We start from the raw sequence: 17,958 nt of genomic DNA, 5'->3' as shown, positions 1-17,958 counted from the left end.
GCAATTCTCACATCGCAACCTTTGAAAGGACCATTTCCTGCCTTTATAGAAGCTGCAACACTGAGTTGTTTGCAGCGCACTGTTGCATAAGGGAGGGACTCAGATCAGACTCCGATCATGGTGAAAAGACGAGGAGGCATTTGGTGGAAGAAGAGCAAGCACACAAGCAAACAAAAAGAGGAATAGGATCTCACCAATAATTCAGCAACACTCCCACAGCCCCAGCCTCCCCCCACCTCACTTTTTATGTGGCACAAATCATCTCATTATCACATTCATCAGGAAATGCAGATTTTAATACAAATCTATGGATTAAATGATATTATGTTACCCAAAAATAAACCAATCACCATGCGCTTTGTCTTAATCTCTGGTTTTCCTTAAGTTCCTTTGAGTTGTTTCCCCTGTGTTTGTACACGCATAGTGGAAGAATCGTCTGGGTACGTAGCCTGGCCTGGCAAGATGGAAATGCAATGCTGACCAGAAAGAGGAGGGAGGAAGGAAAGATTGCATAGAGCCCCATGTGCCTCAGCACTGAACACGTCTTCTGGTGCAGAGCATTGGGTTGTGTACATGCATCAACCTTCCAATGTCATTCCAGGGGACAGTGGAGGCAGCGCCCAGCAGGTCTATAGAAATCGAGTTAACGTTTCAGATCAAAAACCCTGCATTAGATTATGTTAATTCAAATAAATATTATTTGATACAAAACCACAGTCCTTTCTCTTTCCAAAGTGCTGGGATTTTCCAGTATTTTCTGCTTCTACATCAAATTTTCTGCATCTAGAGTTTTTTTTTCAACTTTGGCTGTTGCCTGGCATTTCAATTCCTCAGCAGCAGGGGGCACTTTCTGTGAGCTAGCACTTGTGCTTTCTTCTTTCATGACCTGGGTCTTGGTCTTGCGCCATAAGAACCACCATGCAAGGGCTGCTTCTCTTTTCTAACCTCTCACATTTATGAGTCAATCTGTTATTTAGCTGGAGGTGCAGCATCTTCACCCTCTTCTGTCACAGTGAAAGAACAGGTTCCAGACCTTGGGGTTGGGGTTAATGTTCAGCCCGTCTCCCTCAAATTCTTCAGCAGTTTTTAAAAAAAAATTTACAACACGGTTGCCACCAATTCTAGCCATTTAAACCCGTTTCCCAATTGCACTCAAGATAAGCTACAACTCCCGTATGTTTTGTTTTTTTGAAACTTAATTTTTATTTCCATATGCAGTCATATCACATGAGCATACAAACAAAATAGATCGCATCACAGATGTGTACAGCGCATCAATCTATCTTATTTGAGTTCCCTTCATAGAAGCATTACATATTTGACAACCAATTAACCTCATTCTAACCAATATGCAGTCACCTATATATTTAACCATTCACCTCTTCATATGCCCATTGTGAAGCTTTTGAGCTTAAATAGGAGGGGGGTCAGGGACTTATTGAATTTATCACTATATATCGCTATATATGCACTTGCATACAATCACATTCTCATCTGTATACATTGCTCCAATTACATATAGAGTGCACCGGTCAAACGCCTTGCCACCATTGAGATTACAGGGAGGTTATATCTTTAATCAATCTCGGTAACTGCAGTATTACCAGTGACCACTCGATGTTGAAACCAACATTCCTAAGTTGGAGTTTAGCTGTTTTGCTTTCCATCAAATATACACTTTTCAATCTTTCCCTCCATTGTTGGACAGTTGGTGGTTTTACATTTCTCCATAATACCACCATCTTTTTTGTGATCAACAGCAACATCCCAAGTAAACGTGCCTGGTTTTTGGTACCCCTATACTCCGGCATCATTCCCAATACCACATATGCTGGGCTCCAAAGGTACATCGACCCCCATGATTTGCTTAATTTCCACCTGAATATCTCTCCAATATTGATATAGCTTGAGTCAGTCCAAAAAAATGTAGTATGATTGCCAATCTTCCCGCATTCTCTCCAGCATAACACCTGAGGAGTCTTAAACACTCTCATTTAATTTTCAATTCAAATTCCCTCCAGAAAAAGCTACTTGTGACCATCAAGGCATGTCTTTTCCCACATTTTATCTGCAATACAAATATTCATTTCTAATCCACATTTCTATTTTATTTCCATTGTTTTTCCTGTTATGTTAGGAGAGGATAAGGAACATTTGTTGCTTTCTCCAGGGACACAGATGGTGAGAGAGTCGTGTGAGTGGGACACTGAAGGAAACAGCATTCATTATTCACCAGAGGCCACCTCATCTAATATGGAGCAGGAATGACTCTGTGTGATAATGACTGATTCTCCTTGTCAGGATCAAAGGAAAGGTGACTGTATCTGCATATTGGAAGCATTGTGGAAGACACTTGTTTTGTTTCCCCTATGCAAGAAAAAGGGGAGTTGTGACAACTGTTCATATGAAAGGATCTTTTTTTCTGGAAGAAACGCGACAAGGATTTGTGAGTTTTCAGCAGTTTCACTTAGTCTCTCCCACTTCCTTCGTGATTACTACTGGGCATCAGCCTGTGTTTCAACAAGGGATTTCTAAGACTGAACTTTGGAATGACTTTCCAGAATTGTTCCTAAGGTGTAATGCCATGGTTCTCAACCTTTCTCTTTCCACTCACATACACTTTAAGTATTCCCTATGCCATCGGTGCTCCGTAATTAGTAAGGGATTGCTTAAGGTGGTATGTAGGTGGAAAGAAAAAGTTTGAAAAACCACTGTTTTAATCGTACCTAATTGACTCGTTATGTGCACGGTTTCATAACTCCAAAGGAAATGAGCCAATGACAATTTTACTCAAGCAAAATATTTCAGTAACAATTGGGTCTAGAGCAGTGATTCTCAACCTTCCCTTCCCACTCACTTAGTAAGCAATCCCTTACTAATCACAGAGCATTGATGACATAGGGATTACTTAAAGTGGTATGTGAGTGGAAAGAAAATGGTTGAGAACCACTGGTGTAATGGTTTGGGTATCGCACACACACAAGTACATTCATGATTTGACTAAAATGTTATATTATTAGTAGTTATTAATAAAAAAAAGTGTTTTAAAAGAAAAATATAACATTGCCTTGGTGAATTCTATTGCTGCTGCTCTGTGATGTCTGGGATTTAACCAAAATTGGAGCTTATTTTGGAGCAAACTGATTTTCAATTTGAGTGATTAAAACTAATTTTGAAAGCCAATTAAACAGTGGCAATGGATACCGAAGAGATTTTGAAATCATCATCCTCTGTGGGGTTCCAGATGTTGAAAAAGGATGAGTTGGTGGTTATTGCCCAAAAATTGGGGCTTGTTGCAGGTGGAGATCCAGAGACTTATACTAAAAATCTATACAGTGGCGGGGAAGTTTGGAAAGGGCAGTTAGAACAATTTCCCAAAGGTAAACCCCTTGAGTAGTGGTTAACATTGAACTTAAAAAAAAATGTAGATTTGAGGAAGTGGAAAGCAAAAGCAGTTTGAGGTATGTGTATCTGAATTAGAGTTGGAACAACATGGATATGAGAGGGAGGAAGCAGAGAAGCAAAGCAGTTTGAGAGAGAGAAGTGAGAAGTTTGTGACCAGTAGGGAGGTAAGATTAATTGCTCCATTTGAAGAAGCTGAGATTGATAAATATTTCCAGTATTTTGAGAAAGTTGCTGAGAGTTTAAAGTGGCCACAAAACCATTGGTCCCTCATGTTACAAAGCATGATTAAGGGAAGGCCCAGCAGCCTTATTCTGCCCTTACAACTGAACAAGCTGCTGATTATGAAACTGTGAAGCAAGCCATGCTTAAACCTATGAATTGGTTCGAGAAGCTTATGGGCAAAAATTCAGGAATTTGAGGAAATCAGGGAATCAGTCTTATATGGATTTTCGTATGACAAAACTGTGTGCTTTGATTGATGGTGCACATCAAGAAAAAAAATGATTATAACAGACTGAGAAAGCTGATGTTGGTTGAGGAAATTAAAAGGAGTGTTCCTAATGATATAAAAGTATATTTAGATGAAAAGGGAGTGGAAACTTGGCAGAAATCTGCTAAATTAGCAGATGAATATGCTTTAACTCACAAGCACAAGCTTGTACCAAGTAGAACCTTCCAAAAGGGTAATATGGACTATACAACTATCCAAGAAAATAAATTGGGAAGTAGTGCTAGGGGTAAAAATGAAGGGAAGCAAGAAAAGGAAAAACTTTTGTGTCCCCTTTGCCAGTATTGTAAGAAATCTGGTCATGTGATAGCAAATTGTTCCGTGCTGGGGAAAAAGGAGGAGGTGCCAGATTCAAAAAGATGAAAAACAAAAAAAATCAAAAAAGTTCCAGACTTGCTGATATTATTAGACATGAATTCAAATATTTTGTGTCAGAGGGTTTGGTTCTGTAAAGGAAGGGTCACCACGTTACAATGAAAATCCTTCAAGACACTGGGGCAGCCAAGTCACTCATGTTGGACAGTGTTTTGGAGTTTGGTAACGAGACTGCCACCGGTGAAATAAATTTGATTAACCGTCTGGGGGTTGATCTGGAGTCAATACCTCTGCACAGGATAGTGTTGAAATCAGCATTAGTTGATAGACTTGTTATGATAAAGACCTGATCAGGTTTACCAGTGGAGGAGTTTTGTTGATTTTAGGAAATTATCTTGCAGAGGGTAAAATTGTCTCTGCGGTGTGGTTTACAGCTAAGCCAGTCATTGATGAGACAAAGACAGATTCGGATATATATCCAACCTGCACAGTGACTTGGGTTATGGCTAAAAAGCTTGCCTGTACAGATGGCCCTGGGCACTGATTTCACAGGGACCGGAATCTGTGGTAGTACAAAGCAGCACTCAGGTTGTAATGACCTGCCTAAGACTTTACCACCTCCTTTATTGGACCAGACTTCTGGTGTTAAACCTGAATATAAAGATTTGTCATTATCCCGAAAAGTTTATAATGGGGTAGAACAGAGATCCCGATCTTACTGAAGTGAGAGAGATAAGGCTCTCTCTGATGATGAAATTAAGGAAGTGCCAGATAGCTATTATTTCAAAGAACAATGGGTCAATGCGGATATGCAGTTAAATTGTTAGATTATGTTTCAAAGTTTAAAGATTGTTTACAAGAAATCTGTAAATTAGCTCAAGAGAACTTGAAAACGGCTCAAGGCAAAATGAAGGTCCTATATGATAAAAAGGCTAGATAAAAGGTGAGAACTTAACGGGAATTAAGTGTTAATCCTTTTCCCAACAAATTTCGATCCATTAGGGGAAAATATTCAGGTCCGTATGAGATAGAGTCAAAGGCGAATGAAGTCAGCAACATAATTAGAACACTTGATCGGAGACATCAAGTGCAGTTGCCATGTCAACATGTTAAAACCTTATTTTGAGAACTTGGCTTTTTAGCAAGGAACAGCCTTCACCAGCAGTATTGGTTATTATGGAATTAACGAGTTTAGGGAACATAAGACAGTACAAGCTGACTCTTGTGAGGGTCATTTCAAACAAAACATTGCCCTGGTCCATCTGTCTAATTCGATTGTTTTGCAGAATTTGGATGCAATTTTGGCTCACCTTCATCCGCTGGAAAAGGTGCAAATGAAACAGCGGCTTTTAACATTTAGAAACCTGTTTCCAGATGTGTTGAAGAGAACCCCAATAACTTGTCATGATGTTGGTGTTGGAGAAAACTGATAAAACAACATCCATTTCGAATGAATGTTGAAAAGTACAGACTGGTCGATTAAGAGATTGAATATATGTTAAAGAATTATTAGATGTTATACCTCAGATTGGAGTTTTCCTTGTGTCCTGCAGCCTAAACCAGATGGGATGGTTAGATTTTGCACTGATTATAGAAAAGTTAATGTGGTAACAAAGGCAGAAGCTTATCCTTTCCCTAGGATGGATGATGATATGGACAAGGTTGGAAAGGCTAAGTTTCTTACTAAGATGGATTTATTGAAAGGTTACTGGTGTGTTCCCTTAACAGACAGGTAGGGAAATTTCTGCATTTGTGACCTCATCAGGGTTATATGAATGCTTACCATTTCAAATTAAAAATGCTCCAGGAACATTCCAAAGAATGATTAATTCTGTGATTCAAACTTGAGAGAAATCAAATGCTTATATTGATGATTTTGTTACCGGGAATAATGCCTGGGAAACTCTGAGTTAGAGAAATTATTTGGAAAAATTTTCAAAAGCAAGCCTTGCTGTTAAATTAGGTAAAAGTGAATTTGGCCACGTTACAGTGACTTATCTTGGTTATGTTGTTGGTCAAGGCAAGTTGGCGCCTGTTCAGGTGACAGTTCAGACGATTTCTAAATTTCCCATTCCCACAGGTAAGAAAGCTGTTAGGAAGTTTTTGATAGGGTATTATCGAAAGTTCTGTAAAAATAGTGCTGATATTGCCCTTCCTTTGACTAACCTTCTGAAGAAAGGTGAAAAGTTTGTTTGGACAGAACTTTGTCAGGAAGCATTTGATAAACTGAAAGCCATTTTATGTCACCAGCCTGTGCTTAAGTCACCTGACTTTGAGAAGCCATTTTCTTTAGCAGTAGATGCTAGTGGCGAAGCCATGGGAGAAGTGTTATTACAAAAGAATGGTTGTGATGAAATTGACCATCCAGTGACTTATTTATACAAGAAATTCAATGAACAATAAAACAATTATTCTACCATAGAGAAAGAATTATTGTCCCTTGGACTGGCTTTACAGCATTTCGATGTTTACATCTGCACAGCTCTGGGAACATTTGTGGTGTATACTGATCACAACCCCTTAGTGTTCTTGAGTAAAATGGAAAACAAAAATAGAAGACTTTCAAACTGGAGTCTAATTCTGCAGGAATATGATTTAATGATAACATATTAGAGGCAAGGATAATGTAATTGCTGATTACCTTTCAAAATGTTAAGTTTGCAATGTTTTGCAGCTGAAAAATGTTACATTTGTCGATAACAATAGTGAATGTGTGGCGGTGCACAACCTCACGGCGAACCAGCCCTGATTGTTGGCCACTTGCGGAGCAGTCATGGGGAAATGGCATCGTCAGAGGTTTCTCTCTGACTCCAGCATCCCTTCCAGCTCGCACCTGGGCAGCGATTATGATGTCACAATGTACCAGGTGACTGAGTTCATGCTGCCCTTAAAGGGGCGCGCTGAATTTGAATAAAAACTGTTATTAATGACCCTCAACATGACAGCTGTGTTTCTTCCACTGCTCACACTGCCACAGTGGTGACCCCGATGAGCCCAGACATTTTTCTGGATTCAAAACACCATAGATTCAGCAGAGGTTAACGCTGTCTCCATCAAGCTTCCCCCCTTTTGGACCCACCGACCAAGAATGTGGTTCGGGCAGGCAGAAGCACAATTTCAACTCTGCAACATCTCCTCAGATGCCACAATGTTCTATCATGTCGTGAGTGCTCTGGACTAAGATACGGCAGCGAGGGTGGATGACATCATCCACCACCCCCCGGCTACGGGCAAGTACACAGCCCTCAAAGACCTGCTGCTTGGAACTTTCAGGCTTACTCCCCAGCAACGGGCTTCCAGGCTTCTTCTCCTAGATGGGCTTGGGGACCGTAGTCCGTTGGCGATGATGGACGAAATGCTGGCCCTGGCAGAAGACCACAAGATTTGTTTTCTCTTCCGCCAGATATTCCTGGAACAGATGCCGAAGGACATCCAGCTGCTCCTCACAGATGAAGACTTCTCGAACCAGAGAAGAGCAGCAGCTCGTGCCGATGCCCTCTGGCGCACGAAGAGGGAGAACAAGCCAGCCCTCAACCAGGTGGCACGACCAGGAGCCAGCCGACCGCAAGCCATTCCCAAGACCAAGCCAGAGGAGGGCCAGTCGACCTGGTGTTTCTACCACCAGCGCTGGGGAGCGCAAGCCCATAAGTGCCACCAGCCCTGTGGATTTCAGGGAAACGACCAGGCCAGTTGCCGTTCATGGCTGCGACGGCTGGCCACACAAATGACCTCCTTCATGTGATGGACAGATCCACTTGCCGCCGATTCCTGGTGGACACAGGGGCTGAGCTCAGCGTCCTTCCCCCCATAGCATTAGAGACTCGCACCCAATCTCGAGGTCCAACCCTGCTTGAAGCCAACGGCTCCACCATCAGGACCTGTGGCACCCGCAGAGGACAGATCCAGATCGGGAAGAAGTTGTTCCACTGAAGGTTCGACCTAGCCTCCAAGGGCAGCGTGCTGTTAGGGGCCGACTTCCCTAGAGCTCACGGCCTACTGGTTGACATGAAGGGCAAAAAGGTGGTCTGCACCCGAACATTCCACTCCACCCGACTGGACACAGCAGAAGCCCGCAGGTCCGAAATCGCCGCCGTAGCCACCGCCAGGGATGAGTTCGATGAGATCCTCCACAAATTCCCCACCATCTTAGAACCACGGTTCAACGCCACCCTGCCCCAGCATTTGGTTTTCCACCACATCACCACACAGGGCCTCCCGCAGCATGCTAGACCCAGACGGCTGCCGCCTGAGAAGCTCCAGCAGGCAAAGGAGGAGTTCTCCAGGCTCCAGGAACTGGAAATCGTCCGGCGCTCGGACAGCACCTGGGCATCGCTGCTCCATATGGTCCTGAAATCATCCAGGGGCTGGAGACTGTGAGGGGACTACCATCGGTTGAATGACACAACCACCTCTGACAGGTACCTGGTGCCCCACATAAAGGACTTCTCCGCCAACCTCCACAGCGCACTGGTCTTCTCCAAAGTGGACCTTATGTGGGGAATACCATCAGATCCCAGTGCATCCAGATGATGTGGGTAAGACAGCCATTATCACCCTTTTTGGTCTCTTCAAATTCATGCGTACGCCCTTTGGTCTAAATAATGCGGCCTAAACTTTCCAGTGCCTCATGGATGCGGTTGGAAAACACCTGGACTTTGTGTTCATTTACCTGGACGATATTCTCTTTGCCAGTTGTAACTGCGATAAACACAAAGCCCACCTCCACACACTTTTTGCCCGGCTGGCGGACTTCGGCCTCACAGTCAACACGTCCAAATGCCAGTTCGGCAAGGAGTCTCTCCAGTTCCTGGGGCACACCATTTCGGCGGCTGGGGCCGTGTCGGCGATGTAGAAGGTAGCGGCTGTTCAACAATTCCCCAAACCCTCCAACCTGAAAGGCCTCCAAGAGTTCACTTGGAGAACTTTTACCATCATTTCATCCCTGGAGCCGCACGCACCATGTGCCCATTGTTCGCGCTTATGGTCACCAAAGAAGACTTTATCGTGGTCAGAGGAGGCAGACAGGGCTTTCATTGCGATAAAGGAGGCCCTAATTAGTGCCACGCTGCTGGTGTACCTGCGGCCGTAGACGCCTCAGCTATGGCTGTTTGGGGGGGGGAGGCGGGGGTTCTGGATCAGTGGCTCAATGGACAATGGCGCCTGCTGGCCTTTTTTAAGCAAGCAGCTGCGCCCGCCGGAGTTCAAATACAGAGCCTTCAACCGGGAGCTCCTGGTGCTGTATTTGGCCATCCGCCACTTCCGATACATCTTGGAGGGCAGAACTTTCACCGTTTTTACCGATCACAAGCCCCTCACCCAAGCAACGGGTATGGCCAAGGACCCGTGGTCGGCCAGGCAACAGCACCATCTGTCTTACGTGTCTGAATTCACAAGACATTTGGCACAGGGCGGGCAAGGACAATGTGGTCGCGGATGCACTCTCCCACCCAGCCATCAGCACACTAGTTCCCGGCCTCAACTACGCACAACTAGCACAGGCCCAGCAGCATGACGCCGAAACTCAAGCTCTCTGTTCTGCCATCTCAGGTCTCTAGCTCAAGGATATCCAGCTGCCTGACTCCGCCCAGCCGCTGCTCTGCGACACCTCCACCGGCTCACCGCGCCTGGTAGTCCCACAGGAGAGGAGGGCAAGGGTCGTCAGTTCTATCCACGATCTCGCACACCCCTCAGTAAAATCTACCGTGCATATGGTGGTGCAGAAATTCCTCTGGCATGGCCTCAAGAAGGAGGTGGCAGTGCTAACCCGCAACTGCATCAGGTGCCAAATGTCTAAAGTCCACAGGCACATGCAGGCCCCTGTTCAACATTTCGACTTGGCAATGCGGAGGTTCCAGCATATCCACGTGGATGTCGTGGGCCCCTTGCCGGTGTCCAGGGAGTCGTGGTACCTGTTTATCATAGTGGACAGAGCAACCAGGTGGCTGGAAACCGTGAGGCATCAGCGGAGACGTGTGCTAGAGCCCTGGTCAGCCAGTGGATCGCTCATTTTGGCATGCTGGCGTACATTAAGAGAGACAGAGGCGCCCAATTTACCTCCGCACTATGGTCACAGCTGGCAAGGCTTTTAGGGGTAACACTGCACCACACCACGGCCTACCACCCACAGTCTAACAGGTTGGTAGAGAAGTTCCACCAACACCTTAAATCCGCTCTGATGGCAAGAATTTCCAGCCTCGACTGGGTGGACAAATTGCCCTGGGTTATCCTTGGGATTAAGACGGCACCTTGTCAGCAGTAATGGTTTACGGTGCGCCACTCTCCCTGCCAAGCAAATTCTTCGGCCCGGAGGCTGAGACGGAACTCCATAAATGACTGGGAAACCTAACCCCGTCGCCACCATCGCACCACAGCACCTGATCATCCCATCGACTGAAGGATCTGGATGTGGCACAATTTGTGTTCATCCGGAGAGGACCACAGAGGGCCCTGCTGCAGCGCTCATACAAAGGGCCGTACAAGGTTCTCCGGCAGTTGGGTGGGACTTTTACTTTAGATGTGGGGGGCAGGGAAGAACTGTTTACTGTGGACCACTTTAAGGCTGCTCATTTGGACTTACCACAGCCGGTGCAGACGGCCACGCCCAAGCGCCGGGGCCAGCCACCAAAGCGACAGGACGCATAGCCAGTTCTAGGAGGGGGGGTTGTGTAGCGGCACACATCCTCATGGTGAACCGGCCCCATTGTATCGCCACGTGGTGGGAAAGCCATGGGGAAATGGCATCGTCAGTGGTTTCTCTCCGACTCCAGCATCCCTTCCAGTGCGCACCCTGGGAAGTGATTATGATGTCACAATGCACCAGGTGACTGAGCTCATGCTGCCCTTATAGGGACGTGCTGAATTTGAATAAAAACAGTCGTTAACGACCCTCAATGTGGTGACTGTGTTCCTTCCACTGCTCACACCGCCACAAATGTATTATTTCAAACATTGTAGGTTGGAGTAAAATTTTGCTCTTACAGCTCTAAATTTTCTTTGTTGTGGGGAAGTATTAAGAGGTCATTTCATTTAGAGTGAATATCACTTTAAGGGCTACTAAAGGCTGCAACCATTCACACCTGTAGAGAGGCTGGGTGCAACAACTAGTACAGGCTGGACCCAAATTTGCTACTTTGGAGAGGAGAAGGAACATTTGTTGCTTTGTCAATGGACACTGATATTGAGAGAGTCGTGTGAGTGGGACATTGAAGGAAACAGCATTCATTATTCACCAGAGGCCACCTCATTGAACACAGAGAAGGAATGACTCTGTTTGATAATGAACAATTCGGTTGATTCTCCTTGTCAGGGGAATTATTGAACCACTGTGACAAAAGGAAAGGTCACGATGATTGGCTCATATTTGGGTATTGAACGCATCGTGGATGTCATTCGTTTTGTTCCCCCTATGCAAATTGTGACAACGTATGAAAGGTTCTTTTCTCTGGAAGAAACTCAACAAGGATTCATGAGTTTTCCAGTCACTCAGTCTCCCCCACCTCCTTCGTGATTATTTCTGAGCATCAGTTTAAAAGTCTGCATTTCGATAGGGATTTCCAAGACTGAACTTTTGGAATTACTTTCCAGAATTGTGGACAAGCTGTAATGGTTTGGGTATCCTACACACACACTCGCACATAGTTGGGGTTGATTTGACTAATGTTTATATTATTAGTAGTTGATAATAGTGTTTTTAAAAAAATATATAACATTGCATTGGTGAGTTCCCATTGCTACTGGTCTGCGATGTAACAATATCTGCCCCAATCTGCATGTGTCTCTAAGTAGTACCGCATTTGAAGGAATCTAAAAAAAATCCATCCCAAACAAAACTCTTTCTGAAGATATTCATACGATTTCAAAGTTACCCCACATAAAAGCTGCTCCACAATAGTTAGGCCTTTATCCACCCATTTTCTAAAGCTGTTATCTACTTTTCCAGGGAGGAATTCTGGGACAGCTACTATTTTTAATGCTCTGGTTACAGCTTTATAGAGTTGTTTTCTAATAGTCAACCAAGTTTTCATTGTGAATTTAATGCATTTATTATCTATTTTTAATTTTTTACAATTTGCTTGGTTTAGGAATGGAAGCCCTTCCAGAGAAATACTGGAGCATGAATTTGGTTCTCTACTCACCCAACCCATTTCCATATCATTTGTTATCCATGTTATCAGAGTCCTCAGAGTCCTACCCATTAATAGTAATTAATGTTTGGCAAATTAAGGCCCATTTTTTATTTTGACAATAACAAAGTCTTACGTCTAACTCTAGGCTTTTTACTTTGCCATACAAACCTGATCAATTTGTCAAGAGCTTTAAATGCTATCATAGGAACTTCTACCAGCAAAGACTGGAATTGAAAAAAAAGTCTGGGCAAAACATTCATTTGGACAGTTTCAATTCTACCAATTAAGGGACCGTGACAGAGGTGCACCAAAGAAAAGGTACAAGGACTGCCTAAAGAAATCTCTTGGTGCCTGCTACATTGACCACCGCCAGTGGGCTGATAACGCCTCAAACCGTGCATCTTGGCGCCTCACAGTTTGGCAGGCAGCAACCTCCTTTGAAGAAGACCGCAGAGCCCACCTCACTGACAAAAGGCAAAGGAGGAAAAACCCAACACCCAACCCCAACCCACCAATTTTCCCCTGCAACCGCTGCAACCATGTCTGCCTGTCCCGCATCGGACTTGTCAGCCACAAACGAGCCTGCAGCTGACGTGGACTTTTTACCCCCTCCATAAATCTTCGTCCGCGAAGCCAAGCCAAAGAATTAAGGGAGAATCTCCCATCTGAGCATGTCTCCTTCAGTAACTTTCCATTATTGGCTTCATACAGTTTTAAGATGTTTTGGAAGGTGGAAGGAAACCGGAGCTCCTGGGGACATGGGGAGAACGTACAAACTCCTTACAGACAGCGCCGGAGTCAAACCTGGGCCGCTGGCACTTTAATAGTGTTGTGCTAACTGTGCCGCCCATTATGCACCATTATCTCCTGAAAGGAAAGGGTAACAGCATCAATGAGTGCTGTGGAATTTGTGTGTGAAATGTGGCTCTTAAAACTGGCCATGTGTATGAGATCAAGTTCAGGGTCTGCACTTGTGTAATATGCATATGAAGCTAGATAATGATGATTATCAGCAGGTTAGTGAAGTTAGTGATCGAAAGCCAAGCAATGGATGAGGCTCCTTGTGTGGGTTATAGAGCAAAGCATTTATGGAAACAACTACTAACCATGACAACTTGTGCAAGATTTGTAAATGTCTTCAGGCACTGTACCCCCATTTGCTGATCAATCCCTTTCATCTTGCAGCCTTCTGGGCTTATGACCCGAGGGCAAACTGTTGCTCTGCAGGTTGAGGACATCTCTCTTGTTCCCATCAACGATCAAAGCTCCCAATGCGACTACACACCTTAGTCTGCACATTTAGCAACTGCTCAAAGCATCTCAGCCACGATTCAAATTTTTTAAAAACAACCCGCGCCACTTCTCGGAGTTAAAGTAGAGGCATCTCCCATTTTAGAGATCCAGAGGTGTTTTTAAGCAGCAATTTGAATGCTTGTCATCATGGCTCCTCCAACAATGTGCTCACATGTGAAAATGTGGTCAATTGTTGGCTGCACACAGAAATTATGTAAAACAGCAGACATGATTTTAAGGTACTGCCTGTCCTGCAATATTTAGCACAGAGGACCGCCTGCGTGTATGAAATTTCATCCAAAATAACCAGCTTAATCTATTAATCAAAGCAAATGTATTTTTGTACTTCCAGTTGTAGAACAGACTCTTTAACAACTTAGCTTCCAAAAAATGTTTTCAATTATTCTAACATGCATGTGAGAACCACTATTTTGTTTTCAACAAAAGTTTAATGCAGAGAATAAAAACTAAAGATCTCGGCAGAAATTCACTTTCATTGCAAACTGAGGCCCAATTCCGGTCTTTGTGAAGCTTGCCAGGAATGTGCTGGAAGGAGAGCTAAACTTAACTTCAAAATATATAAAATCTTCATATCATATTTATGTGAAACTCGAGATGGCCCATTTTGTGAATCTAAGTGGTCTTCACCGCCCGCGCGCTGAAGTATACATCAACACCCTGGACACAATCCACTCCCTCTTTGCCATACAAGTCAGATTTCAAAAATAAGCAGCTGAGAAAGAAATTATTACTGTCATACATAAACCTCACCAGCTTAATTTGCTTATTTTCTTTATAGCTTGTGGTTAAAAACTCCCACGCTATAAAATGTGCCTCTCAAAAAATAATCAACTGGCTAATCTTTTTAAATGGGAGTGTTCGATGGTGGATGCACTGGAGCAGCTGTTTCTGTACATTAATCATGCTGTTCGAAATAATGAGTTAAATTAATTAGCTTTTGATTTATTTTACATTTACAGACTATTTTGATTTTTAAAAATCGTTCCTCTAGAACTGATATACTGGAACTATACTTTACAGACTGTGAAAGAGGGCACTGGCTGGAAATGCTACCAATAATATTAAACATGAGCAATTCCCACTTTAAAGAGTGAAGCAATGTGTCCATTATCGACAAACAAAAGGACAAAGCACATAATAAACGAGTAAACTGCATTCAATAAAATCATGGCTGAACCATTTGTGGCCATCACACCACTTTCTCCAAACCACATGATGCTCTCATTCTTCAGGTGTCTGCCTTGAACATACAGGTACTCCCTGACTTGCGACCTATACAACTGACATCCCTCTGCACATACAACCAAATTTTTAAAAAAGAAAATACGTAAAACGTGCGCGATTACGGAGAAAATCAAGACTATCTATGGAAAAAATGCTTCTCGCGAGAGGTCAGCAGCAGTGGCCATCATGTTGATATATTTCACCTCATGCTGACCCCGCTCAGGGTCCGCAGCAACAGAGAGAATGAGAAGGATTCGGAGATAGAGAGTGGAAGGAAATCAATCGTTTCACTCTTCGGTATCACAGGTAGGGCAATTCTGACATGCGTCTATTCCGAGATATAGAACATGGACGAGGTCAGGGAATACCTGTACTCAATAGCTCTTTCTGAAGAGGGTCACAACTATCTGAGAGAAGAAATTTCTCCTCATCTCCATCTTAAATAGATGGATGGACACTCATTCTGAAATTATGCCCCTAGTTCTACATTACCCCAGTGTCTCGGGATTCAACTTGTCAATCCTTCTCATAATCTTGTGTGTTTCAGTAAGATTCTTCTTTGGTTTAATGAGTACAGGAAAACCAGCTCAAATTTTCATCCAAGGAATTAAACCCCAGTGAAGTTTCTCTGTATTGTAAGTATATCTATCATTATCCATAAACCAAAACAGTACACAATGTACAGGTGTAGTCTCTCCAGCACCTTGTAAATTTGCAATACAGCATGCACTCCATTAGTTCTCTCTTGCTTGCTGTATTTTTTTTGAGTTTCCTCTACAGGAAACATCTGCTTTTATTTTTATTATCTAGGCATTGGAATTTCTTGCAGTGCTTACTAGTACAGAGCACACATTTCAGACTGAGAGAGATTGGGATGAAGTTCGTTGCAGAGAATGCAGTGCTGAGGTTGCACTCAGATCAGCCATGATATAAAATGGTGGAACAGTTTGGAGAGGCTGAGTGACCTTCTCCTGCTCCTAATTCACATCTGCACGTTTCTACATCTGTATGTTGGTATGTTTGCATGTTCGGATCAAAGATTCCCTCTCTCCACATTGTCTTGATGTTGCAGAGGAAATGGCGTCCTCATTCTCGATGGAAATCACTTAATGAAACTTTCAGACAATTAGTGAGCAAAGGATTGGGCGATGGAAGGCAAATTTAACATGGAAATAAAACAAAATTAAGCAGATATTCGAATGCCAAATAAACAAGAAAATTATTGTAAGGCCAAGTCTACGTAAGAAAGGTGAGACAGAACAGGGAGAAAATGCATGTCATAAAAACCAAAATTTTCACATTGCAAGTGTCCTCAACTGAGACAGAGCATTTAAATTTTTTTAATTTAACATCCCATCTGCCTTGAACATACAGGTATTCCCTGACTTGTGACTTATACAACTGACATCCCTCTGCACATACGACCAAATTTTTAAAAAAGAAAATATGTAAAATGTGCGCGATTACGGAGAAAATCAGGACTATCTATGGAAAAAATGCTTCTCGCGAGAGGAAATTTGCCAGCCACATCAGCTAGAGACTCCAAGCAGCCACTATTCTTGATGTTACTGGATGATGTTTGAAACATACAAAGTTTTGGCATCTTCATTTTTTTTAAAAAATTGGAGCTGTTAAATACATTTGGCTTCTCCCATAATAGTCTCCCCTTTGCAAACTCCAAAAAAAAAACCCACCCTTCAATCTGGAAATTATAATATTTCACTTGACACTGAGAAACATTACTGGTTTAATAATCACATCTTTAACACATTATTATGCAGTGGAAGCCCCCAGTGATAGGCATAACACATGTTGATAGCAATCCATATAGTTTTAGCCCATACAGTTTAGGTAAGATAATAACTGAATATATTACAGATAATTCTGTTTCAACTCTTACATCTAGGACTTGGTACAAAACCTGATACCTCATAAAGTAATAAGGAAGTAAAGGTATGTGTCACTTAATGTCTGTTCGGGCAATGTTCGACCACATATACATTATGGTCCCATAATTATTCAGTTACCGCAAGCAAGTCCATAGCAATTTAGAAAAAGCAATCGCTAGTTATAGGAAATTGTATACTGTATACCCAAACTGAGTCAACTGCCCTGCTCTCTCCCCACAGCCCTGTATCAGTCCCCACATTGATCCCACTTCCCCGCTCTCTGCCCACAGCCTTGTATTGGTCCCCACCCTGATCCCTACTTACAAATAAAAAGTTTACAAGTACACTACAGAATCCGATTATAGCTACGTTAAGTATGTAATATGATGTTCACACAACATCCACATCACATAACGCCTAATTTCACTGAATGTATCGTGGATGTTAAGTGCTGCATACATGTAGCGCACCATCACAAATGTTGCCCTTTGGTGGAACATGCAGTCCATGTGTGAAAGTTAGGAGTTGGCCTAACGCTCCTCGTTGTTTAAAACGACCCAACACATGCCCGGTGAATGGACTGCTGTAAATTGCTTTGCATGTGTCGATGCACAGCAGAATCTGGGAGAGCTGAGAGAATGTGGGAAGACTGCAATAGGATGAGTGCAAAGAGATGTTTGATGGGCAGTAAGGATTCAGTGGGCCAAAGGGCCTGTTTCTGTGGCGTATGACTCCACAACCCTAATTAAACAGTCACCATCTTATTGCAAAGTCTGTTTAGAGGTAGAGTAGCATTCCTTGAAAATTATATCTAGAACAAGAGATTAAAAAAAATATACCACCTCGTCCTTGCCCCAGTTGATTCAGCAGATGGGCAAAATTGTTAATATGTTTGGATTTTGGTATATGCTTACCTGATTTGACATGGAACTGAGTAAACTTAGAAAAAAAACAGAACTGCAGTCTTACCCGTCTCTGCATATGCATTTGGTTTCTCTTGTAAACATCTCTTCTCAGGTGGAAAGGTCATCTCTTTCTCTGGCAGATAATCCTGGTCATCTTTTTTCCTATCCTGGACAGCAGGAAATAATTATTCCTCAATCTGGTCACCACTATGCACATCAAAAGAGCTTAGCTGATTTCAATGGAACGCCAATGCAAAGTTCCTTTGGGAAAT

At 43.2% G+C, this 17,958-nt stretch overlaps 1 protein-coding gene across 6 annotated transcripts in view; it reads right to left on the bottom strand.

Moving 5' to 3' along the window:
• The window catches only part of cux2b (cut-like homeobox 2b), a 392,464-nt gene that overhangs the window by 51,091 nt on the left and 323,415 nt on the right, over positions 1-17,958 (bottom strand). For all 6 annotated transcript variants that reach the window (XR_011356280.1, XR_011356281.1, XR_011356284.1 and 3 more), the window contains one exon: positions 17,751-17,853. Coding sequence is in view for 1 of the 6 variants with exons in the window: in XM_069933362.1 (XP_069789463.1) it covers positions 17,751-17,853 (103 nt within the window). In the remaining 5 variants the exon portion in view is untranslated. The remainder of the gene's footprint in view (positions 1-17,750; positions 17,854-17,958) is intronic.

Source organism: Narcine bancroftii, chromosome 4, assembly GCF_036971445.1.
Source record: "Narcine bancroftii isolate sNarBan1 chromosome 4, sNarBan1.hap1, whole genome shotgun sequence".
Lineage (NCBI taxonomy): Eukaryota > Metazoa > Chordata > Chondrichthyes > Torpediniformes > Narcinidae > Narcine > Narcine bancroftii.
Note: the sequence above shows the minus strand (reverse complement) of the source record. Positions and strands in the feature narration are given on the sequence as shown.